The 24,421-nt window shown below is 51.0% G+C and overlaps 5 protein-coding genes across 5 annotated transcripts; 4 read left to right on the top strand and 1 right to left on the bottom strand.

The window, feature by feature from the left end:
• Window positions 1-2,519: 2,519 nt before the first annotated feature.
• On the top strand, window positions 2,520-4,946 carry N7482_001489 (transcription factor domain-containing protein; the record flags this gene model as incomplete). The annotated part of the gene is made up of 2 exons (XM_056683614.1): window positions 2,520-3,110; window positions 3,177-4,946. 2 exons carry the CDS (start codon window positions 2,520-2,522, stop codon window positions 4,944-4,946), a joined length of 2,361 nt encoding a protein of 786 aa, XP_056547220.1.
• A 387-nt stretch (window positions 4,947-5,333) lies between these two features.
• On the bottom strand, window positions 5,334-6,982 carry N7482_001488 (nicotinate phosphoribosyltransferase; the record flags this gene model as incomplete). Its single annotated transcript, XM_056683613.1, has 5 exons — window positions 5,334-5,554; window positions 5,620-5,992; window positions 6,050-6,669; window positions 6,737-6,820; window positions 6,871-6,982. The coding sequence occupies 5 exons, from the start codon at window positions 6,980-6,982 to the stop codon at window positions 5,334-5,336; spliced, it is 1,410 nt and encodes a 469-aa protein (XP_056547219.1).
• Window positions 6,983-7,741: 759 nt separating this feature from the next.
• N7482_001487 (putative PHD finger domain protein) lies at window positions 7,742-9,283 on the top strand (the record flags this gene model as incomplete). Its single annotated transcript, XM_056683612.1, has 1 exon — window positions 7,742-9,283. One exon carries the CDS (start codon window positions 7,742-7,744, stop codon window positions 9,281-9,283), a length of 1,542 nt encoding a protein of 513 aa, XP_056547218.1.
• A 235-nt stretch (window positions 9,284-9,518) lies between these two features.
• Window positions 9,519-10,017, top strand: N7482_001486 (uncharacterized protein; the record flags this gene model as incomplete). Its single annotated transcript, XM_056683611.1, has 2 exons — window positions 9,519-9,526; window positions 9,702-10,017. 2 exons carry the CDS (start codon window positions 9,519-9,521, stop codon window positions 10,015-10,017), a joined length of 324 nt encoding a protein of 107 aa, XP_056547217.1.
• A 4,317-nt stretch (window positions 10,018-14,334) lies between these two features.
• On the top strand, window positions 14,335-17,662 carry N7482_001485 (uncharacterized protein; the record flags this gene model as incomplete). The annotated part of the gene is made up of 6 exons (XM_056683610.1): window positions 14,335-14,481; window positions 14,693-15,043; window positions 15,157-15,593; window positions 15,657-15,777; window positions 15,881-16,512; window positions 16,579-17,662. 6 exons carry the CDS (start codon window positions 14,335-14,337, stop codon window positions 17,660-17,662), a joined length of 2,772 nt encoding a protein of 923 aa, XP_056547216.1.
• Between the last annotated feature and the right edge of the window lie 6,759 nt (window positions 17,663-24,421).

Genomic DNA, 24,421 nt, shown 5'->3' with positions numbered 1-24,421 from the left:
ACTTAGTTGGTTGACTAACTAGTCACATTGTTCACCCTCGTTCACACTCGTGGATCCCGCCGTACCTAGGCTCATTGCCAAATGTACTGGCCAACGATTATGAGTTTTGATTTTATGGACCTTATCTGATCAGCATGTTTATGCTGTTGTCATACCTTGCTTCCCTACCGGACGTTTCTGCTCCGTCCTTCTGGGTCATAATACACAACTAAGCTTTAATTCGAAAATTCGCCCACCGCGAGGAAATTGAACGGTCTTAGCTTAGGAGTTTGCATGACAAGCGTGTAATTTTGCCCACGGGGGTCAAGTCCTGTCCCTGATTGTTTTCTACGCCGACCTAAAGGGCTATAATCATCCTCTTCTCTGATGCTGAGAGACTTTCTATCTCTTATAGGTCCCACCTTAAAAAAAGGAAATCCAGTGTTAACCCTTTTTCCCTTCCCATGACTATCAAGTGTCACTTTGGCCGAGTGGTTAAGGCGCGCCCCTGCTATTAGCTGTGCATACAGTAAAAACTAAGGGCGTTCATTCGTGAGCGTAGGTTCGAATCCTGCAGGTGACGATATGTTTTTTCCTCCACCTGATCCCGACCCGTTTTGTTCCCCAACGAAAATCTATAAATTATTTGATCTTCAGAATAATCACAAGCATCATCTACGCCGATATAATTGGTTCAGGTCAATATTGATAAGATACTGACTGCTATCTATATTTGAATTGCAATGCACCCGTTACCAAGGAGACAGGCGCGTATTCCCTCTCGGTTTTAACATTGCGGTGGATATTATCCTGAGAGAAGGTAAAAATTGATCCAAGGCGATAGTCATACGAACCCAATTATCGTGGCTACTCTTACCATGCAGTGATACTGCTGACAGCTGTCTCTACGGATAACGTAAATCACCACCGAGTGGCGCACACTACCGAGCGGCGCACCCCAACACACGTAGTAAATGCGATAGATTACAACTTCATGTCAACCAGCATAGGTTATCCTTGCTTGGCATAGGAAATATCGTGTCTTACCTAGTTTTAAGCAATTTTAACTGATTGTGTTACAATTTTACTATGAAATACACCATAATTTATACATTTTAGACATAAATATATATATCTCGATCATCCCAAATTTCTACTTACGAATATCCTACAACCTTAGTGAACCACCCAATGATACTACCTAGACCATTATACTATCATATATCATCGTAAATAGACATGGTTGTTGAGATATGAAGTTGTAATTTATCGCATTTACTATGTGTTTTGGGGTGCGCCGCTCGGTAGTGTGCTATTAGTGGTAATTTACGTTATCGGGGCCTTGTTCTAACGAGGCCCTCTTTTAGTGAAACATGGATCCTGGCCCTTTCGACTATAATCTATAATCTTGTGCCCGCTCCTAGTGTTTAATGCCGCTGCCTTAGGCATGGAATCTGTAGTTTCGATGTCGGCTACACAGAAGCATACCTAGCCACGACTTTATCCCCGTCCCTCGGATTTCTTGCTGCAGCAATCGCCTCCTTTTTTATCACTGCCTAGTGTATGCCATTTTATTTCCTCTGACAAGTTTCTCCCCTACATAACAGGTCTCTAAAATCACATAAGGCGGTCGCTGTCTCCGCCAAATTCACATTAGAGTCCTCAAAGACGTACGCGGGATTAGTCGCAATATTATCACGATTCTCCATGACAGTTACAAAGTCACCATCAAGCTACTGAGGATATATTCATTCAAAATTGCTAGGTGGCATTGCTGGGTGTTGGCAAAACAGCGATAAAGTGTCTTTGGATAACCACAGTGCTGCTGTTGACATTATGGGAATCTAGTACAGAGATAGCTAAAATTGGCTTTTTTGGTTTGCCTCATAGGTCAAAAAGTCAGAGAAATAATCATGAATAGTCACTTTGGCCGAGTGGTTAAGGCGCGCCCCTGCTATTAGCTGTGCATACAGCAAAAACTAAGGGCGTTCATTCGTGAGCGTAGGTTCGAATCCTGCAGGTGACGATTACTTTTTTCTCTTCCAAGAAGCTTTTTTTATTTGAACAATAAGCAGAACACCTTTTAACGCCTGAAAACCCGAGAACCAATGGTGTTTGTGACAAAGTTTTGCTATATGCGCCAAGACAACCGCTTCTATCTTATACCGAAGACTGGATTAAACGGTGAATTTCTCCTGACAAGTGGACAGGACGTGAATGATCCCCTTTGAAGCAGAAACCCTCTCAGTATGAAGTTACGTCTTTCCCTCACAGGGGTGTAATCGAGTACTATCTATTATTATATATGATGCGATTGGATTTGCCGGAAAGGCTGGGGGAAGATAAGCCCCACCCGAACAGAAACCCCGCAAACCCCCCAGTTCCCGAACACCGCCTTCACCGGGGACTAAAGCGGATTGGGAATTCCCCATCTTGCGAAGGCCCTGCTCGATGCCGATCTGTATAATTACGCACGTCTCGGCGCTTGAGAGAACCCGGCCTCCCCGAGCCAAATGCGGAGAGTGACTGCATGAGTAGCCATGCTTCATTCGCCGGACAGCAACCCGCTGTCCCTCAAACGCAATGTCCAGCACGCTGACGGTCGCCACGAGCCCGCATCCAAGCGCCATCATCTTCAAGGTTACGATCCACAGGCGCCATGGCTCAGCGAGACGAAGCCGCTGGACGGCTGGCGCACGCTGGGTATTCACGCAGCGCTGCCACTGGCGCATATGGTCTCTGCAGTCCAAGACTTGATCGATCCGAATTTTGATCCGCTGACAGCGATGTTGGACGATGAGCCTCGCTTTTTGAAACCGTTGCCAGATCGCATTGCGCCGGAAGACCTGGAGTTTTTGCGCTTTCGTGGGGCGTTGTCCATTCCGGAAAGTGGATTACGAAACAAGTTGCTGCGGTCTTACATCCAATGGGTGCATAGTTTTATGCCGGTGCTCAACTTACAGGAGTTTTTGAGATGCGTGGCAGAGAATGACCCCGAGGGAAATGTCAGCGTCTTATTGTTCCAGGCTGTCATGTTTGTTGGGACGGCCTTCGTCGACCTAAAGCTCTTGCAGGATGCAGGGTACTCGACTAGGAAGGATGCGCGCAATGCCTTCTTCACCCGGTTAAGGGTATGAGAATGATTGCTCCTTGAGCCTCTTCCAAGATTCTCTGCTAATACAGATCCCTGCTAATAGTTACTATACTCCTTCGACTGTGAAGAAGACCGTATCGTCATTCTACAATCACTCTTACTGATGACTTACTGGTCCGATACTGAGAACAGCCCACACCGGGATATCTGGGATTGGATTGGAGTCTGCAACACACAGGCACATTCAATTGGATTGAACCAGGACCCGTCGGCCAGTGATATGGATCCGAAGGCTCGTCGGCTACGCACCCGAATATGGTGGTGCTTGTACTCGCGAGACCGGCTGATTGCCATGGGCATGCGTCGCCCATTGCAGGTCAACGAGGGCACCAGCAACATCCCCATGCTGAAACCGGAAGACTTTGATTTTGAGCCCTACTCGCCATCTGTAACGGCTCTTTTCCATTGTAGGCAGCTCGAGGACCTGTCACATCAAAAGCGCCTGGCGACGATGTTTATCGAGAAGGTGAAGCTCTGTCAATGCATTGGCAGGGTGCTTTTCGCGCAGTATGCACCGTCGCAGCGTCAATTCGGAGCTACAGACCGCACTACTGTCACTCTGATTCCCCGGCAGGCCTCGGAGTCGGAGTTTACACGGTGCAGCCAGAAACTCGACTCTTGGCCAAGCGGCCTTCCGAAGGATGCACAATTCATACCAGCATCGAGAAACAATTTCCGCGATGGCGAAGACGTGTTATTGCTACATGGAGCTATGCTACGCTTGCTATATCATGCTACCAGCAGTGCTCTGCACCGACCGTGGGCAGCGCACTCGAAAGACCAGTCAAAGTCTCGCCTCGAGTGGCGTAATATGGCCCGAACGAAGATGCATGATGCTGCTGCTGGGATCACACATATCATTCAAGGTCTCAATCAGCTCAACCTCACCCGGTTCCTACCACAGTCGGGAGTGACGGTGATACTTCCCGCCGCAGTAGCGCACCTCTCCAACTCCATGTCCGACAACCCGGCTGTGCGTGAGAGCAGCATCAACAACTTCCACCGCTGCGTCCAGGTTCTTCACCGCCTGAAGGACATCTACCCGGCCGCCGGCGTCGAGTTCGGCAACCTTGAAGCCGCCATCAAATTGCAGCCCGGCAACTGCAGCTCCAACCCCTTCTTCCAAATCATGCAATACAATTTCGAACCCCCTACCACCTTCTGCACCGACGTCCGAAGACCGAGTAGCACGGACTCTAGCACTACCCACTCCCTCCACCATCTAGATGATCAACACGCCGGTGAGGCCGAATCCTCCATCTCCCGCGCACGGCCTGTATCCACCAGCAGCCGAGACAACCTCCAGCGCAAGCCAAGCAATAGCTCTCCACCTCGCAACGAAACGCCCCAATCCATGCGCCGCCCTTTCCCGAACGATTTCGACGACCACTTCGCTGTCTCTAACACCTCCACCGAAAACCCCTTCAGCTTCATGTCCTTCGACTTTGACTCCTACTCCTCTCCCGGCATCTCCTCCCCACCGACCAGCGCTAACACCCATAACCCCAGCACAAAAAACCTGCACCTCTCACCCACTCAAGACTTCGACAGCATGGACTGGACACAAGCCCTATTCCGGGGTACGTCACTGTCGGAACTCGACAAGGGCAATGGCGGTTTTGACGGACCGCACCGGACGCAGAGCCCGGCGCAGCACCCCCAGGGCGGTCAGGAGCAAGATCCTTTTGATTTTACACTGAAGGATGATGAGGATGGAGCCGGTCAATATAGGCATTGTTCGTCAGGGCACGGAGATATTACCGGGGATTTGGATAAGGATCTTGGGTTTCAGACTGGGGATGAGGGGTTTTAGGGAAAGTCTGTATGTATAGGATGATAGCTCTTTGGGTGTCTTGTACATATGTTGAGGATCTCTTTTTGACCGGGTTCTCTTTCTCATGTATATCTTTTGACACTATGAGAGTATATATGACATGGACATAGTTCTGAATATGGAGCACTGTTTGAATGATCTTACACTTAAGTTAACTCTGATTGTATTGCTGGCCGGCGTATTTTTTGAATACCAGCCATCTCTGCTGCTCTATTAAAGGATATTATTGCAAACTCTCGTCCCTCTATGAGACATCATGTATGTCTTCGCAGAAGCAAATAATCAACCTTTAGCCTGTAAGTGGGCACATCTAATGACCGCCCGTTTCTGCTCTTTATCGTGGTAGGTATGGTAAGCAGGCGCTGGTTATGTCCGCTTCGTCCAGCGATTGCTCTCGTCGCCCTCTGCCCACGTTTGTTCCGTGTAGCCCAGCTTCTTCTTGACCTCCTGCACCTTGGCGCTGTCGCCGGTGTTTTTGCCCATGTTGTCGCTGAGCTTGACGGCGGGACGGCCGTTGGCGCTGGCGATCTTGATGACAATGTTGAGCGGCTTGGACTTTTCGCCGTTGGATCTGTTGACGAAATCATCTATACTCGCGTTAGAAACCGGAAAACTGGGTGGACATGCACTTGAGGCGCAGGGCTACACGTACTCGTGAAGAATGTTCCCACACCAAACGTGGGGTTGAAATTCGCCTCCTCGGCAATCGTCTTGTACTCGAGGCAGCGGTCGATATCCAGTGAATCCGAGAACACGACCGTTTTCTTGTCAGTGATACCCTCGCGGTCGTAAAATTCACGCACCATCTTGACGAAGTAGGTGGGGTCACCAGAGTCCTGGCGGACACCTGTGTAGACCTGGGCGTAGGTTTTAGTGGGATGAGTGCTGTTGTCGGTGTGGACATCGGTCGTGGTAGGGGGTCTTGCGGAGGCATCGCTCTGCACGGGGGCTTCGAGGATGGGCTTGCGGAATGCGTCCAGGAAGGCAGGTGTGCCGAAAGTGTCCGTAAGCGCGATTCCGAGAACCTGAGCGGTGTTGATTAGTTGATACAGTCTGCAAATGGGGTAACGGACAGAGCTTACGCCGTCGCCAAAGCAGCCGAGCCAATACCGCAGCGCCAGCTCGTTGGCATTCTCGTAGTCGTCCGTGATAGCCGCGATGGCCATGTACCACTCGTGCGCCACGGTGCCGACGGCTCCGACGTTGTACTTCATGGCGAAGTGCACGTTGCTGGTTCCGGTCAAGATACCCTTCCAGCCCCGCCGCTTTCCCTCCTCTGCGGCGCGGCACAGTCCCTTCATCACCAGATCGTGAGTATGATAGTCTCTCCGCCGCCGCGAGCCAAACTCCGAGAACACACAACCATTTTCCAGGAGCTCACAGCCCTTCCTAAAGGCTTTCTCCTCCTGGTTGCGATAGTCCCAGTCTGTGTCGCTGAACATGAAATACGCCTGGCTGGTCAGCGCTAGCAGCGGGATCTCGTACAGAATCGTATCGACCCAGAGACCCTTCATGATGTATTCCACAGCGCCCTCGTCCTCATCGCTGCCGGTGTCATGTGTCGGGGTGAACTTGATCTCGATTTGCTCGGCGGGTTTGAGCTGGAAAGTCTCGAGGAAGGTAATGTAGGTGTCGTTGAGGTATGGGCATTTTTGCTTGAGAAATGCGCGCTCTTCAGCGGTGACGCGCACATTGGCGAGCTCTGGAGCAGATATGTTAGTTGTTGAATGAAAGAATTGTAGCCGAGGAGCCTGAAGGGAATCACCCACTGTCCATCTGCTGCAGAAGCCATTTGTATGCCCCGCGCCGCAACTTCATGTGCGGGGTCCGATTCGTGAAGCCGTACGTCACATCTACCACGTATCAGAGGCCACCCCTCAATCCATAGGTCGAAGCCACTCACAAACATTAGGGAAGTACTTGAGGATCGCGCATTGCATCGTCAGCTTGTAGAGATCCGTATCCAGAAGGGAGAAGATGCCCTCCGGCATCGAAGACGTCACTTCCTGGCTCATTCTGCTGGTTGACCGGATGCACCGGTCTGGGAATTGGGAGACAATCAGGAAATAGCAAGTCAAGAGACCTAATATGGAGATGTACGGAGGAATCCGACAAAAGGTGCAGGTAAAGCGGGCCTTTTAAGGTGCATTTCTTGACGCAAGCAAACGCGTTAGCGCGGGGGAAATCCGATATGCTTGATGTTTGCACCATTTGCACCCCCCAGATTGTAGACGGACCGAGGGAAAAAGGTAGTGGGATATGTAAGTCTCCCAAAGCCCATAGAATCTCATGTAGGAATCACGTATCTGCAGGCGACGACATCACTGAGAGTCAATTACCATCTGTATGCCACAACCACCAGCGAAGCCCTCATCCCTTCTGCTTCGGCCTCGGATGCCCGAATGATCAGAATCAGCCGGGCTTGACTTTAGAAACATGAACAAATGATAGATTACTCAGAGCCTGCAAATACATGCAGAATTAATCTAAACAAGGTGAGGCTAGTGCGGGGGGGGTTGCCTGTTGCTTTTATTCTTCTCATTGCGCGTTTGACGACGCAGACCAAAGTGAGAGCAGCTCTTCCACCTCGTCACCCTCTCCATAACATCAAGGGCTCGTGTCACGCCTTCTCACAGATTTCAGGCTTTCAGGAGACGTGACCCCGGCAATTCCCGCGAAAAAGCTCATTGTTGCCTGGATACCCTGAATACCCTGGATACTGCGCGTCCAGAAGAGCCTACTACATCCGTCGCAGATCACCCGAAATCACGGGAATGGACCCGAACCTTGACTCAGCGGGTGTCGCTGACTCAGCCAACCCGCAGCCGCCTGGGCCTTGTCTGCGCAATGGCCTCATTACCCTGCGCTTGATTCTTCGACCCGAACCAAAAGAAGAAGGAGAAGGCGCTGAACCCGGGAGCCCAGCAAACAACTTCCGGCTCTGCGGCAGACCGAAGAAAGACTACCGTTCTACTCCTCACAAGAAGGCCCCTCGCAAATCTACCATCGGCACAGCTCGCCCTAAGCGGCCGTCGACACCCGCTCCCAAACCGACCATGGCGAACGGCGCGGAGGACTGCGCGACTGTCCTGGAGCAGTTCGTCCACGATTCGGCAAACTTGCCCCTCGAAATCAACCATCTGATGGAGGAAATTCAGGCCAAGGATAAGGTTATGCAGGAGTGTCGTGCCACGATCAACTCCCGGGACGGCAGCATCCAGAAATTCATCAAGATGAACGGCAGTCTGGCGCCGAACCCGAAAGAGGACCAGTATAGCAAGACGGTGCTCCAGAATTTAGACCGGAGTCAGCAGTTGCAGGATGAGAAGATCCAGTTGAGCGAAAAGGCGTGTGTCCTGCTAGATCGCCAAATCAAGCGGTTGGACGTGCGCATTCGCGACCTTGTCAACGAGGGCTTGCTTTCGAATGACCCGCCACTGCCCTCGCTTTTCGATAATAAGAACCAATACCGCGACCCGCCCAAGGTTTTCTTTCCCGACTCGACGACCCCGTCTGACTCTCCCTCCTATGCCACGCCTCTCAACCCGACATCCGGAAACACGAACCCTATCCTCGCCGCCGTCCAGCGCCTGAGCCAGGCCACGCCGCGCGCGCCAGGCCCGATCGCACTCGCGGCGCAAGGCGGCGCCCGCAGTTCCGCGCCCGCCACCCCAGCCGGTACCACACCGGTCCATCTCCAGCAGCGCCAGCGCGAGTCCTCCGCCGGCGCAGTGGACAGCAAGCGCCGCCGCCTAAATGCCACCCTGGGTACCCTTCCGGCCGCATCATCCAACCTACGCCAGTCCTCCATGGGCCCTGGAACCCCCAAGCCAGGGACCCCAGTTGGCAGTCGCGCCGGCAGCGTCGGTCCGCGCGCAACGAGCGGCATCAAGAAGGCCTTGACCAAGAAAGTCGCGCCGCACCAGCAAGTCAAGAAGATTAAGGCGTCAGCCTCTAGCAAGCACAACAAGCGCTCGTCCAGCGCTAGCGGTCGCCTCAAGGCGTTTAAGAAGTCATCTGCTGGCGAAGGTGACGAAGACGACGACTCCATGCTCAGTAGTGCTGACATGTCGGAATCGGATAAGAGCGATGCCGTGGATGGTGACGAGGATATGGATGATGATGACGATGAGGATGAGGGTGCTGAGGATACCAAGGTGTATTGTACATGCCGCACCGTCAGCCACGGGGATATGGTGGCGTGCGACAACGACAGCTGCCCGTATGAATGGTTCCATTGGAAGTGCGTGGGGTTGACGCGGGAGCCGGTTGGGACGTGGTATTGTGATGAGTGCAGGAAGACGCTTGGGAAGTAGTGCGAGGGACAGTGTCTACCTCTTTGCTTCTCTCCCACTCGTTGCCGCTCTATTCTTTGTATGATCTGTATGATTGCTGGTTGTTGATTGTTGATTGTTGATTGTTATACCCACGGCGTATCGGACAAGGATTTGGTTTGGGATGTTAGTTTCTTATAAAGGAATTCCTTGATTCTTATATGGCTGCTGCGTGACTCGCAAAAGTCCTACCAGAAATTAATGAGTATTCCTCTTCATGCTCATGTAAGATGTCCCATTGGCCTAGAACCTCGTTTTGTATAAACCTCCGTGATCCTCTTGGTCCCTACTTTTCGCAATAACCATCAAGCAGGACAGTACTTGATGGCTATACATGATACCTCCAATCGATCCATCCTATCCGCTTGGCTTTCGCTTAAAAAGCAATACCCAAGATCAGTGAAAGCATCCAGGCCACCGTGGAGCTCTTTTCCGGAGCAGCCGCAGAAGATGTCCCTGTGGTCTCAACTGGCGTCTCCAACGACGCAGGCCTACTACAAATAGAAGAAGAAGATGCGGAAGATGAAGATGCCTTCAAGCTTGCCACAGGGATACTAGTACTCGCCACCCTCGAAGAGCTCATCGCTGCGGGGCTCGACGAAGATGATGCTGGTGTACTCGACGATTCGCCGCTAGGCGCCGAACTACTACTCGTTGTCAGGGACGCAGCGCAGGCGTCTCAACTGCAGAGGAGTCCGCTGGCCAGCGCAGAATAGTAAAGCCCGCCACACTCGGCTGGACTCGCCATTGAGGGTCCCGACAGAATCGGAGCAGGAGACGTCCCTATTATTGACGAAACACAGATGCTACTGGCCGAACACTGATAGCCGAAATCAAGCAGACATGGCTGCACTGCTCAACACCATTGCAGGATGCATTGCAGCCGCGCTGTCCGCTTATGACAGTGCACGGTGCGCCGTTAGGACGGCGCCCGTCCTAACTAGCGTACGAGGTAAAGCCCGCGTCGCGTGTAAACGTCCCGCCGCACCTGAAGGAGACGGGCCTCTGGGAGTGCGGTGATTTGCGCATGCGCGGCCATGAACTCAGCTCGCATGAGGGGCAGCACTGCGAGGGTGAGGAGAGTTGCGGATGATATGGTTGGGTTAGACATGCTGGAATGCACCCGATGCTGGAAATGGTCAAGTTATTGATATAGAATGAGGGAGAATGTCCACGGGCAAAAGGCCGATGTCCTTTTACCTTATCTACTAGCCACGAGCAAATAGTGCCTCGAGTGGGAGGTTCGTATTCAAACGCTCGCCAATGGGACATGAGGATCGCGTATTGCCTCTGTTTTCGTTTCCTTTGCCTGGGAACCCTGCTAGAAGGGTCCGAGTCCTCAATCCATGCGGTTCACCTCACCACTAACCAGGCACGTTCTACATCTGCGCCGGCTCGGATTGGTGCGTCACCCGTCCTTCAATGCCTCCGTCAATGCCCCGAATGATTTGAATTGATAGTTAATAATTCTGGGTAGATCTTGGTAGCCCTTTACCTGGTTTATCGATAAATTCGTTAGCTTGGAACTTTGGCATATTCCACGTTAAGAATGGTCTGAACGAAAGAATCAACTATGATTTTGTGCATTGCCTGAAGCCCTGAGAGAATAACAAGTGGGATGATTACTTGGGGGGGGAGCTTAATGATAATCTCTTCTCTTCTAGGCGTCACTTAACTAGGGAAGATCGGGCCATATAAGACGGTACTAGGACATCCCCTCAACTTGTTATATCTCATTCGTAATTTAGTAGAGAGCTAATCACTACTCCATCCTAAATAGCTGAAGAAGCTGAATTTAGCAAGCTTATAATTACATTGAAACTTACAGTAACTTCAAAAGCATCCACGCATTCATCCTTCGATGGGCCGGAAACGAACCGTTATATCTTGAATGACGGGGTCGAGGCGCTCTAGGACCGCTTGTCTGAAAAGCCCAGTCGTTATCTGGATAAGATGGCCGTCCTCCCTCTGGGATGACTTTTAGACCCTAGTTGTGACCCTTAGTAGAAGAAGAGTCCTTGTGTTACGATATCAACACTGGGGTCACATGACTGTCCAACGGGGCGTTTTGACCAAGTAGCCCTAATGAATGCATGTGTTGTCATCATCTTTGATGGGATAGGAATATCGCGCGCCCGCTGAAAGATAACTTCTTACTTCACCGTGGTACAGTGTGCTGCGACTTGCCTCGTCTGTGAAGATAATAAGCAATCTTGCACGCTACTGTACTTTGTATTTATGGATACGGATCACCGTTGCCCGATACGATCCAAGAGCCTCAGTCGGAGACCTATCGTATCGTGCACGCTGACCTGCAGGCCACAGGCCATGGAACAGAACGCTTCAGCCAGAGAGTTAATGGAGAGCTACTCTCAATGGAATATTTGACGTATTATAGCACCCGCGGATTTGGGCCTGATAGGCGGGTGTATCGCTTGATCGAATCGAAAACGGATGCTTCCACGTTGACGCGACCGTTACACGTCAACGCTGCACAGTTAGCAGTTAGTTGAATAATTGGATGGTCTGTAACCCGGATTCCTGAGCAATTAGAAAGTTGCGAAAAAATCCGATCGCATGGCCGAGAGCTTTCTATAGAAGAAATTTGCATGCACTTAGAGAGCCGGATGTATCGCGATACGTCAGACGAAAGTGCTCTGAAGGCCGCTACCAAGGAATTTTGCTGGTAGAACAGCCGCCGCTGGGCTTGGCGCCAAAGCAAGATCCCGAGTGTCCAGCTGCAGTTTAGGCAGGGGGGAGGATTGTGACGGCGGTGCCAAGCACGGAGCAGCTCAACGGAGGGAAGGAGAGATTGAAGTGGAGGTACCTGCGGCATCAGCTCCGGCGGAATGCCATCTTGTAAAGCAAATGCAGTACTAGTCGCATGAGTGAGGAACTGGTGGTCTCTGTCCACAGGTGATTGGGAGTACGAGGAGGTACGAAACGGCGCTCGAATCGTTAGGTTCTGGTCCAGGCCTATCACCCCTTTCTGGTATGTAAGAACATAACCAAATTTAACGATCCGAGATACCTGGTACTGTAGTGCGGGTCCAGAAGCTGAGAGCCTCCGCGCCTCGCGGTGGGTTGTTCACAGGACAGACCACAGCTAGGACGGATCGAGATAGCGGGCAGCAGTGGCAGCGACCGCTCACGGACTCCTTCATTCAGCGACCGAGAGACGCCAAGACGCGAGGCTGAAGTTGAAGCTCCCGGAAATGCATCATTTGCCTCAGCAAAGACCCAGAGGGAGGACTGGTGACCTTGATGGGAATCGGCCGAGTGAGCGGACCATTTCTCCGAACGGGAGTGCCACGGTATCCAATCCTGCCCGCCTCCCGGAGCAGCTTCATGACGCTGGGGACCCGAGCGCCCTCCTCTTTGAGTCAACCAGCATGACTCTCTCTCCTGTACAGACTCGGTCGCACTCCAGCTGTTCCTGGGTTGACCTGGGCTCCACGGACCCGTTCCTTGGAACCTTGAGAGTAGCTTTGACTCAACAGATGACGTTCATTGGATGGACAGCTCGATCAGCTGCTCCGCCAACGGTATCCATCATGTCGGGTACCAGTTAAGCGGTTCTGCCCGCCAAGATTGATATCAATGTCTGGCCAGACCCTAAGTCAAGCAGACCAGATCGCCACAACGACGGTGTTCCGGTAGCTTCAAAACCTCTGAGAATACGAAACTGGATCGATCCTGAAGAATAATTGCAACGTCCCTTGGAACCTGGTCAGCGATTGTCTCGTTGTGGTTAGGCGTTGATACTGGTGGTTCAAAGCAATGTCAGATGATGTAACACGGTGGCGGCACACCCTCTTTCGACCACTCTCCATTAAGAGAGCTTTGCCTCCCTGTTGTCATATCACGGTCGCACTTTCCCGACACTAAGCTTGTTGAAGAGACGGATCGAATGGCCGGACAACACTTATTAGGGCTGAATCTTTCTCAGGATCATTATTCCTTCAGCACCCCCACTTTGCCACCACCGAGGCACTTTCAGTCTCCTGGGCCATTCACCTCTGGATAGTAGGCCGACCTATATTATTCAACGGTGTGGACAAGCGCATCCGACCATCTCTAAGGAAGGGCCGGGCGCGTCGCTGTCGTCTCCTCGCTGTCGACTCTGTCGCTGCAGTCGCCGCAGTCGCCGCAGTTGCCACAGTCGAGATCGCGAGGATCTTGCCCTGGTCCCAACGCGACACTCCCGTCTCTATCAGGAGTGGTGTTCAATAATTTTAGGAACGGTCGGCGCCCGTCTTGGGTCGCCGCGGATTGCACTGTCGCCGTCGCGCGGCCCGAGGGTTCACGATCGGAGGGTGATGCGAGGTGTCGAGAACCGTGTGAAGCATCCTGTAACCTATAACTGGACTGATCAGTTTGAGTCCGACTGTTTTATGACCGCCAAAAGCAGAATAGGTAGAAAGAGCAGAAACAGCAGTAATGCATAGCTAACTCACTGAACCACTGAACCACTGAAGCACTCGAGCAGCCAGACCGGCAGACAGAGTGCATCCTCTGTCGCCTCTTCACCTTCTTAGACCGTTGCTTGCAAACTGTATCCGTAGTTTCAGGCCCTAACACGACTTTTAGATACTCTTGCGCGGCATGGTATCATCTTCAGAGGCCCGTTGAGCCGTGCTCTCAACCCCAGAAGATTTCCAACTTGCTGTCTCTAGTATTTCGCAACCCCACAGGCTGCTGAGTAGACTCGCCACTCCATAGCACTCTGCTGGTATCCCGGAACCATGCCTAGCATGAGATTGTTCGTTCCGGAGGACGCATTCGCCGGATGGATTCGTGATTCGGGTGGGGACCCCCCTTCGTGTCGAGGGGAGAGGGTTCGGCTCGCTTCGCGCATCTGTGCCTCAGCGATGGTCAGCAAGTCAGCAAAGTCAGCGTTGTCCAGGAAGAGATGCTCTCCGAGTCGAGAGACCAGAGGTCCAGCAAGTGATGGCCCATCTCAGGTGACCAGGTCCATGAAGTGTGAGAGTGGCCTTGGGCACCACAGAAACCTCCCAAGGGAAACGAGGCGCATGTGCCCGTCCGTCCCGGAATTGGAAGGACGAGGCAAATTCTGCTTCACCAGAAAGTCAAATCAGGTCCCCTGGGCATCTCAGCGACGGGGGGCTTCTCCGGACCTTGACCAGGATGATGCCTTTGCCGAAGCAGACCGTGGGAAGGTAAGTTACACCACACGGCCTGCTGGAGTGGTGGAGCTCCCGATGGTTTAGCGCGGCTACGGATTGTTCGAATCGGGCCATCGAGACATGCTATGCTATTGGAGAAAGGCGCAGACAAAGCCGTTCAGCACAGCTAGTCAAACACCCCAGAACTACTCCGAGCAGCAGGGCAGCAGGGCCAACACTTTCGAACTGGACAGACCGATACCAGGCCAAGGGGATATACATGGTTCCCAGCACAGCTCCAGGACGAAGGCATGCTTTCTTCACGGCTCACACCTCGTTTCCTGCCTTGGCAGGGCTCGCAGCAACAAAGCCAAAACTACCAGCATGGATGATCTTGCAACTTGATCGCAATCCTCAGCGTGTGGCGCCCTGGAGGAGTTATAACTCCCGGCCGCTGTGGCAAAAGAGGGCGGATTTTCGAACCGCCAATACTATAGCACCGCATTTCCTAGCCCCAACACTACTTTTCGCTACGCTACAGAAACCGACCCCAGCGTACTTTCTCCCGCAGTTCCCCCCTAGAGAGGCTCGGAACGCTGTAGAATTCGTGAGGGCGGTGCGCCCCGCCCTGTAACTTTTTAATCTCTCGGCGGTTGTCTGCTTGTCTCTATGCTACAATCTTCCTCATGTCCTGGATGTGTCTGGGTCCCAACCTGCTAAGATTGCAAGGAGCTCGCGGTCTTTCCCTTTCCCACGCAGCCCAGTCTGTTCCCGTCTCGGACGATGGAGGACGACTTCCCGCCTCCATGCCTCCCCGAGGAAGCAGAGTGTTTCGAGCAGGATTCAGGAATTCCGCAGACGGCCCCGCTCGCCTACGACGATCTGATCCTTGGACACTCGCAGCCACCTCCCGAGCTTCCCGACCCCATTCCCGGCACTGACCTGGGCTTGATGCCTAACCCCGACCGGTCTTTGAACCAGAAAGTCCCGATCCCCCGGTCTGTACACTCCACCCAATCGATGGCGAGTGGTCGTGTTAGCAAGGCCTGTGAGCATTGCCGCGACAAAAAGGCCAAATGCAGTGGGCACCGTCCAGCTTGTCAGCGGTGCCAGGCTGCGGGGACCCCGTGCTCCTATGGCGATCGGAAGCGAGAACGGATCCTCAAGTGCGATCAAACATCAAACTATCATGTCACCGGCAGTCCCAATTATCTAACGTAAAACGATAGGGAATTCCAGAGTCTGACTACGCAGGTTCAACATTACCAAGGCTTGCTGCGCGACTTGTATCCACAGCTGAATGCCTCGCCGGCGCGCCGCTTTGATCAAACGCTGGGCCAATTAGTCAGAGTGAGAGGTCGCGCCCCTTCACCATCCCCTCATCCTCGCATTTCCTTTTCCCCTCTTAACCAATTCACATCGTGCCGTCTGACTGGCTTCTAACTATAACGAGGCTCCTGAAAATCTGGAATCTCATGCCTGGATAGCCGCCGCACACCATATTGAGGAGGACTTCAACCATGATGAGGCCTCCCAGGCGATGGGCTTCGTGGGGGAGCACTCGGCGATCACCTGGCTATATAGACTCAAACGCGATCTTGACCAAGATGATACGCCCATCGGAGACCCCCTCGATCGACCCTCGATTTCATCGATCAACTACTTTCAGGACACTACGCAGATCGCGGGCCCTGACGACGCCGACGTCGATTTTCTAGCCCGACCTCCCCAACCGATTGCGAATAAACTGATCGAAGATTACTTCCAAGCCGTGCATCCCGAGTTCCCAATCATTGGCAAGGAAACGTTCCTAGGCCAATACCGTTCCTTCTACGCGAATCCCACCCAACGACCCGGGAGGCGGTGGGTGGCCGTGCTAAACCTAGTATTTGCCATCGCGACGCGGCGTGCACACCTAGCCCAGAGCTCCTCCGAGCAGGGAGCCTATAATCATACGGAGTACTTTATGCGAGCGTGGCGGTTAAGCATGGGTGATGCCGCGTTGCTCGACCATCCCAATCTACAGCAGGTGCAGGTAGAAGGCTTAGCTGCCTTCTATCTGCTGTCTACCGGCCAAATTAACCGGTACGGCCTCTCCACCTTTTAGGGCTCCCAAGCCGACCCGGGTTCTAACTGGCCCCCGCCTTCTAGGTCCTGGCGGATGATCGGGATCGCGATCCGGTCAGCCATAGCAATGGGCCTCAATTTTCGGATTGAGGGTGATGTGGTCTCTCATTTCTCAAAAGAGATTCGGTACCGTGTGTGGTGGGCATTGTTCATGCTCGATGCTGGGCTTTGTGTGTTGACGGGCCGACCACCCACCACCGACGAGACTTTCCGCAGCACCCCTCTTCCACTCCCCTATCCGGAGGAAGATCTCAACAAGGAAGAGGTTGCACAGCTGATCACCGACCACATGGCCCGAAATGCACTTTTGGCGTCCTTGCTCTCTTGTAATCCCCCAACCCCTCAGCCTCTCGATGCCTCGACCGAACACACTCACTTAGAAAACCGTGACTTGAGTGATGAGACCGAAAAGCGCCTCTCTGTGATAGGGAACACCCCAGCGCCGAACATCTCCCTGTACTTCTTATTCACAGTGGACTTGACGGTTCTTCTTCGGGAAGCGATCGAAATCCTATATGCACCTCGGGCGGCACAGCGGTCATGGGAGGAGACTGAGATAGCAATCTTTACCTTTAACACTAATACCGACGAGTGGTTCGCCCGTCTTCCAAAAGAATTCCGCTTTGGAACCCCGGACACCACCCGATCCTTCATCCGTCAACGCACCAGTCTAGGCTTCCGCTTTTATACCACCAAACTAGTCATCTCCCAGCCCTGCCTCCGCCGTCTCGCCTGCCAACCACACGCTACAATCTCCTCGAGCGTATGCGATACCATGGCGTCTACCTGCGTGCAAGTCGCGGGCCGGATGTTAGATCTGCTTCCCGACGAGGCGGACACGGACTGGCTCTACGGGGCTTCGCCCTGGTGGTGTGTCCTGCATTATGTGATGCAGTCCACTACCATCCTCCTAATTGAGCTGTTCGCTCGATTAAAGCCGGGATCCACCGAGGCTGCCGGTCTTACAGAGAAGGTCCGAAAGGCCATCCGCTGGCTGCGTGCAATGTCGGCCAACGACCCTTCCTCTGAGCGAGCCTGGCTTGTCTGTGTGGATATCCTCACCCGGCATGGGTCAAAGTTATCACCGGAGATCGAGGTCGCGAATTGAGGTTTTGGCGTTGTATTCGTTCTGTTTTTCTCCCCCCGATCGATTCTGGCCCCATCGGGCAAATTTATCTTTTTGCGTCAGGCGTAACTTCAATTCAATAAGCGTTGACGTGCTTAGACCAAGGGCAACGCTGCCTAACAGGCCTTCCCTATCGTTCACATGTATAGCTGCGCAGCCAAGGACATGTCCGCATCCCCGCGTTTATTCATCGATTACAATATAGTAATGATACCATGATTCATTCCAAACTGATAGTTGCCTGGTCCTTTACATGTTGCCTTATTACTTCCAACTGAGATCAGAAAGCTGGACGAGAGCGACACCTTTGAAACAGGAGTCCTGATACCTAAAGAGCTTATACTTTTCACTTTCGATCTTTCGTTGTTTTCTTTGTGTAACGTAAGTACATATCTAGAGCTCTTGGGTATCTATGAGTCGCGTTGGCAGCGGCCAACCAGAGTAATAGCCACCACGGTCAAGTTCAAAGTCTGACCACAACCGTTTAGGAGACGCGTTCAACAATGGCAGGGTTTTTACTCTGCTTGCATATCATGCGTCGTCACCATGGGATAAACTGGAGTGACCGCTGCTCCTAGTGGCCGCTAAATTGCAGGAGAGCTCTCCTATCCACCGACTGGCCCCAGATAAGCCATGAATCTTACGCACATGCTAGCACATGCTGTAGAATAAAGGCAGATCATCACTGAACTGCAGTCGTCCGGCCCTAGGTAAGAAGGATAGGAGCATAAAATGGAGCGCTAGAGTCTGTGTAAGAACTGCTCCGGTTCGTGCGACGTCAAACTTACCGCAGTGTCAATCATCGTCTGCCCCTAATAAGCGTGCTACGGTCCGGCCGATCTGCATGGGTATGCAAATGCCAGGGTGGGACGGGACAGAAGCAACCCACTGAATTACACTGCTGGAACAACATGAAAAGAAGGAAGAGCACAATGATCGTCATAGCCGGCCAAGATAGTCTTTAAGCAACTGCGTCGTGCGGTTTGAGCGAAGTTTCCCACCGCCCCATCCCAGCTGGGAATCAAGCACTAGTAAGACCTCAATGAGTATGCTTGCGTTGATTGAGAAGTGACGTTAACTTTAAGTCGGGTAACAGTCTGCGTACCTGTCTGTATTTACCCTCTGAGCCCTTTGTCACGCATGTTGTAGCCCTACGATATAGCTAGAGCTCATGAAATAGGTATAATCGATTATTAGAAAAATAATTCAAAGGTTCCAACAGCGCAAGCTTGAGCTACCTTAGTAAGGATAGATCTTATATGATATAGGACCATGGTAGGGTGGCCTCTGTAAACTTTGCGAAGCAATGAGCAACACATGCTTGTGCCCCAACGTCCCAACACATACCGGTGAGAGATAAAGAGTCTACCCCACACTTACGCGTGGAACCGACGATGTAGTAGGTACGCTAGTATGATCGTAGGCTTATGTTTAAATATCCATTCTAAATCGTGGTTTTCTTAATTGGAGCAGATTCTGAATCGCCTTTCTACTTATCATTATTTTGCCATATCAGAGATAACTTCTACCCCAGTTTCGAGACGAGGAAATGTCGTGAAATGATACCATATTGAGCTCGAGTCACGAGATGGCATATCATCGAGTAGTCTATTACGCTACGTGGCTGGCTTCGCCCTATGGACTGAGGCAACACTCTCCTCATCCGAATCGTACCTATTTCCAGACGCACGGTTGCACTCTCCACTCCATCGGATTGGAACATAGCTATCTGGCCCCTCGTATATAATTCTAGACTCGATGAGGTATTACTGCTAATGACCATCGACCTTCGGCCCACAGGTCATATGAAGTCCAAGATCTCTTGATGCTTTTCACCCCTGTCTGCACTCATAAAAAACAACCTAAACCATGGAAATTGTTTTCAGGAATTTACCGTTAGGGATTGCTCTCACCCGTGTCGGTGGTGGTCCTATGCCGGGTTCTGTGCGCTGGTGGAGCAGCAAGCGCCGGGCTCGCCATCATGTGCCGATACGGTTAGGAGATCCCTACAGCTGACGAAGGGAGTGGCTTACTCTTATCTCGTGCGGGTGGCACTAGAGCAGAACACCAATCATCATGGCCGGAAAGATAATCCGTATTTAAACGGGGACCCCGCTTTCGTGTAGAAGTAGAGACATTATGGCTGATGTGGCTGGCCTTGAGAATACTGTTCCCTATGCTGGTTGCTGGATTGGGATAGGGTGATTGCAAGTGTAAGCCGAGCACCGTGCCAAAACGAGGGGTCGAAATTCCTTGAGAAACATGTTTCTCTTCTTTTTTTTTTTTTTTTTTCCAAAAAAAAAAAAAAACATATATATATATATATATATATATGTATATTAATATATAGATTTATTGTGATACCGGGTTATAAGTTTACCACTAGCGTAAAAGCGAAGCTAATTAGAGAGTAACTGATATCATGTTGATCATGCTTGGTAAGAAAAAGACAAGGTTACACAATCTTCCCTTTTTTTTTTGGCGCTAGGAAGACATATTGTCTACGTGGAATATCGTGATTTACCAATGTAGTCACCCAAAAAAGCAATATGGAGTCAAAGAGCTCGGGACTCTATACCAAGTCAAAGACCTAATCATTAGTGTTCAGCGCATGCCGACGGTACTTGCCAGTGAGGCTTACCCAACCCAATTGATTTTAGTTCATAGACAGCTCAGGATTGTTTACAGATCTCACATTCCCCCACTATTGGTTTAACGTGCGCCTCCTCTCATCGCGCCATGGCCCCACAAGCCCGTGTCGTTGGGCTAGCGACTGGTGACCAGTGCACGGGAGGAGGGCCGAAATTAACATGCTAAAGGAAGATTCCTACCACAGTAAAGCAGTATCCCAAAAGTGATCCGGACGGGTTTATTAGATCAGGGTGATCTTTGCCAATGTTAAGAAACGACTATTGTAGAAGTAGAATGTAGTTTCGAGTTTCAATGGCAGCATGTGATTTCAGCAAGTACTCTGTACAGTGCTACCAAAGCGCAATGCCATGGAGAGATATCAATTGCAGCCACTCGGACTACTCCGCTTCAGTGGTACTTTGGTTCAATGGCGCGTTGCCCCACTTCGAGCTCCCGCCATGTAGCTCGTTGGGTGATTGCTTCTTCCAAGTGAATATTAATTTAGTCCCTACGTATTTTCCGTTCTGACCGATCACATCAGACGCTAGAGAAAGGACAGATGCTAATTTCGAAAACTTTGATTGGTTGAAAAATCTCCGATTGGCATCCTATAGACGTTGTTTCTGTTTGTTTTGCAAGGATCAAAAGAGGAGGCGCGCTGCCTGGCCTCAGTTCTACATCATATGAAGCACCCAAAGCCTTCCGGCCGTGTCTTCGGCGGGGCTGATATCACCGAAACCCACCTTTAAGATTCTGAGCTGATATTTGAGATTAAGTGAAAGTTGCCGGAGTCGAAATATTCAAGATGTACGTACTATAAACTTGATACCGGAGTCTCTAGGATGGTTATGGAGGATTGACCGATTCCAGCGTCGTGTTCATGTCATCACAAGCCCTTAAATAAGAGCCTACTACCCCATTCTGTCTGGTATCCAGAGATGGACAATCGATTCGTTCCGTATCTCGAAACGTCGGGTCAAGGCCATGGCATACTCTACACGAACCATTGCCATGGGCCATCCAGTTCATCTCAGCGGAATGATGCGATGGAAAAGGAGGTTGCATCAGGTGATAGAAAGATTTCATATCCAGTTCGAATCTCATAGCTTACCAAGGCTGGTTGACTAGGGCGTACTAAACAATTCAAGTTTATTCCCCTCGAGAATACGTACAGATTCGGTGAGTATGCTAATCTAAACCCCCGATTCAGTTGCTCATACCTCGTTTACAGCCAGATACGGCGATGGTGCCGGAAATCAAGCCTCGCATTATGAGACTGAGATCGAAACCTTGCCTAGCTACGTCTGTGAAGACCTTGTCAGATTTTGGGTCGAACTCATCGAGCCTAAAATCAAATATGCGACTGATTTGGAACCAGCCTGGTGGCCTAAATCTATACCGTTCAAAAGGCCAAGTCTCCTATGTAAAATAGGTATGCTGCCTAAACCGCTAGATGACTATTCCTGACTTAAGAAAGAGAAGGTTGAGCTCCTGGCCTCATTGCTCCGCAGAGAGCTGCGTGAAGTTGCAACCGCCGATGAGCTGCGGGTTACCGCACTTCAGAGCACAAGCCTATGCAGATCAGAGACACACCAGCGTACTCTTCGACGAATATTGCAGATTTACGTAGCTCAAAGGGAGATTCTGAAAAGCTATTCCAGCACTCCAAATGCGTCACCAAATAAATGGCTCGATGTCGTTCTTCGTGGGACATAGTAACAATGTGTATATGGGTTCAAATCCAGTCGCTAATGGCGAAGATATGTGAAGTGGTTTTGCTAGCGTGCAGATTGTCAGCATCAAGGACAACGGGTTATCCGGTTCATAATGAAGGGGCGATCGACCGAGGGAAAATCATCAGTTGTCATAACTTAGCTAGTTGATTTGCGCGAATCATAGCTTGCTGATAGTAAGATATAGGGCTGTTTGAATGAAGGCACCTGAGTTTTAAAGCAAGGACCCCCCAATACTTATAAGAATCGTCTTATGATTTGGCTTACCCTATCAGAGCGCAGCGGTCTTTGGCACACTACCCAGGTCGCATCGGAAGGTCTGGATAGTGGATATATTGCTTGGTGAGGCTACCCCCCCTCTCCTCTCCTTTCTGACTTATCAAAGTCACAGAGGATTATATGTAAGCAAGTCTGCATTTTCATGGTTATCCTGGCTTTGAGACAGAATGCATGTGTAGGTCTCGTCTACGGACCAGTCCTTCCACTCTTCAGTTCTCCTATTTTTGACATTTATAATGAACCAATCAGCACAAACCGCGTGCTTGAAGTATACCATGCTGACAGCATGATTCTTGATGAACCCGGGAGGATGGGCTGCTGCCAACTCTCAGTCCTCTCGGTCGCGCGGCAGGATCTGTTTCGTCCACATCGAATCCGGTATCTTCGTCATGTTTTTCCGATAAAATACCGCGGTACAAAGTGGCTTGACGCATGAAATCGGTAGCTGGCAGTACCCTGTAGAGTACTTATTTGCGGACCACAAAATCCCCTTGAAAGCATCGAATGTTTCGGCTTTTCATACCCGCTAACTTCTCTGTTCCCACAAAGTTCCACTTTTCAGGCCCTGCAACAAGCCTTTCCTAGGGCCCCCAGTAGTAATTTCATTTCCAAATGATCTCCCAGGAGAATGATTGAAGCTCATGAACAAAAAATGCTTCTTGCCTAGAAGTGAACCAATTGCCATAAACTCTGGCGTGCCGGTCTCCCCGTTTTCTACCAGATCATTGGCTCGCTGCTCTCTGATAGCCATATCAAAATCAATGAAGTAGGGTGGCCTCGACGGGGTTTCTTTGTCCTCGCTTATCATCGGATTAGTGACTTAAAATATATAGATGCTTTCTGAGAATCGGGATGGATGCGGTTACCGCCCCCTGTTGGACAATGTCGATTGAAATTGCTTGACAAGCAATGCTTGTCGGTCTTCCGCCTTCTAAGCAAACTGTTTTGATAGTGTTTCGAATGGCCTGTAGCACCCCTACAGCAAGCCTTGCAGATGTTCGCGTGTTCAATTATTTTACGAGGTCCCAAAACAAAGATCTAATTTCAACGCCCTCAAAGGTGCATCGATTGGTTGATTCTAATTTTATACAGAGGCAGTAAGTACACATGTAGAAATAGCGTAAAGAGGGCGGCTCACAATTACCACATCTTCTGCATCCTCCGGTGAAAAATGAATTACTTTATTCACCGACTCATGGTTTCCAAGTAAATCGTCCATCCAGTGGTCAACAGCATTCAAATCCCAGTGCCCCTTAGAAGACCTTAGATGTGGATGCAGCTGGGCTACGGAAACCACTTTGCGTTCAATTGCGCTAGTGGAACGAACATAGCCCCGACGCAACAGCAGGCAGCGGATCGTTTTAGGATGAATCTGCCGCGACGAAAAATATATCACAATCGTCGTCTCCTCGTTGGACCATCTAAGGCGTTTATGCGGCAATGCAGCAAATCTCCCACGGTTGGGATCGGAATGAGATGACCTTTCCATATCAAGAGACAAGTTGTAGGCAATGGAGTTCGTCAACGAAGACCTTTTTCCATAGAGAAATTTTCCATGATCGCGGCGCCGAGATTTGGGGTACGCAATGGACATTTTAAGCGCTGTTGCGGATAGATAGGCAAAATGACCGCTAGACCAAAAATGCTCCACGGGCTACATTCTTAGTCAATACAGTCATTTTTTAGTTCGACATATGATTCTACTTACGTGCTTCCGGCCTATCCTAGTAGCGATTGCACGGACCCCAAGGATGGTGGAGGGTCCGTGCTGATGGATTTGGGCCCCGGCTAGGCCTCGTTTTCGAGGAGACAGAACACCCGAACAGAGCTAACACGAGATCGTAACTTCCAGTCAAATTATCAGTGTTTATGTTCTACGTACTCTACTTCACACTCCCTGGATTCTATCAAATGCCAGGTTTTCTACACGACTTTCATATGAGATTGGTATCACCGCACTTTAACCGGTGATCGGAAGCTTGCAGACAGCACATTTGGCTCTGTAAACGGACATAATAGTATATTATGGAGATTATAGGGTATCATGGGTGGAGCAGAATTTGTGCCCGGTTCTCATGATTTTCTATAATCGCTGCGT

The sequence above is a fragment of the Penicillium canariense genome, assembly GCF_028826845.1.
Source record: "Penicillium canariense strain IBT 26290 chromosome Unknown utg000001l_segment0_segment0, whole genome shotgun sequence".
Classification (NCBI taxonomy): domain Eukaryota; kingdom Fungi; phylum Ascomycota; class Eurotiomycetes; order Eurotiales; family Aspergillaceae; genus Penicillium; species Penicillium canariense.
Note: the sequence above shows the minus strand (reverse complement) of the source record. Positions and strands in the feature narration are given on the sequence as shown.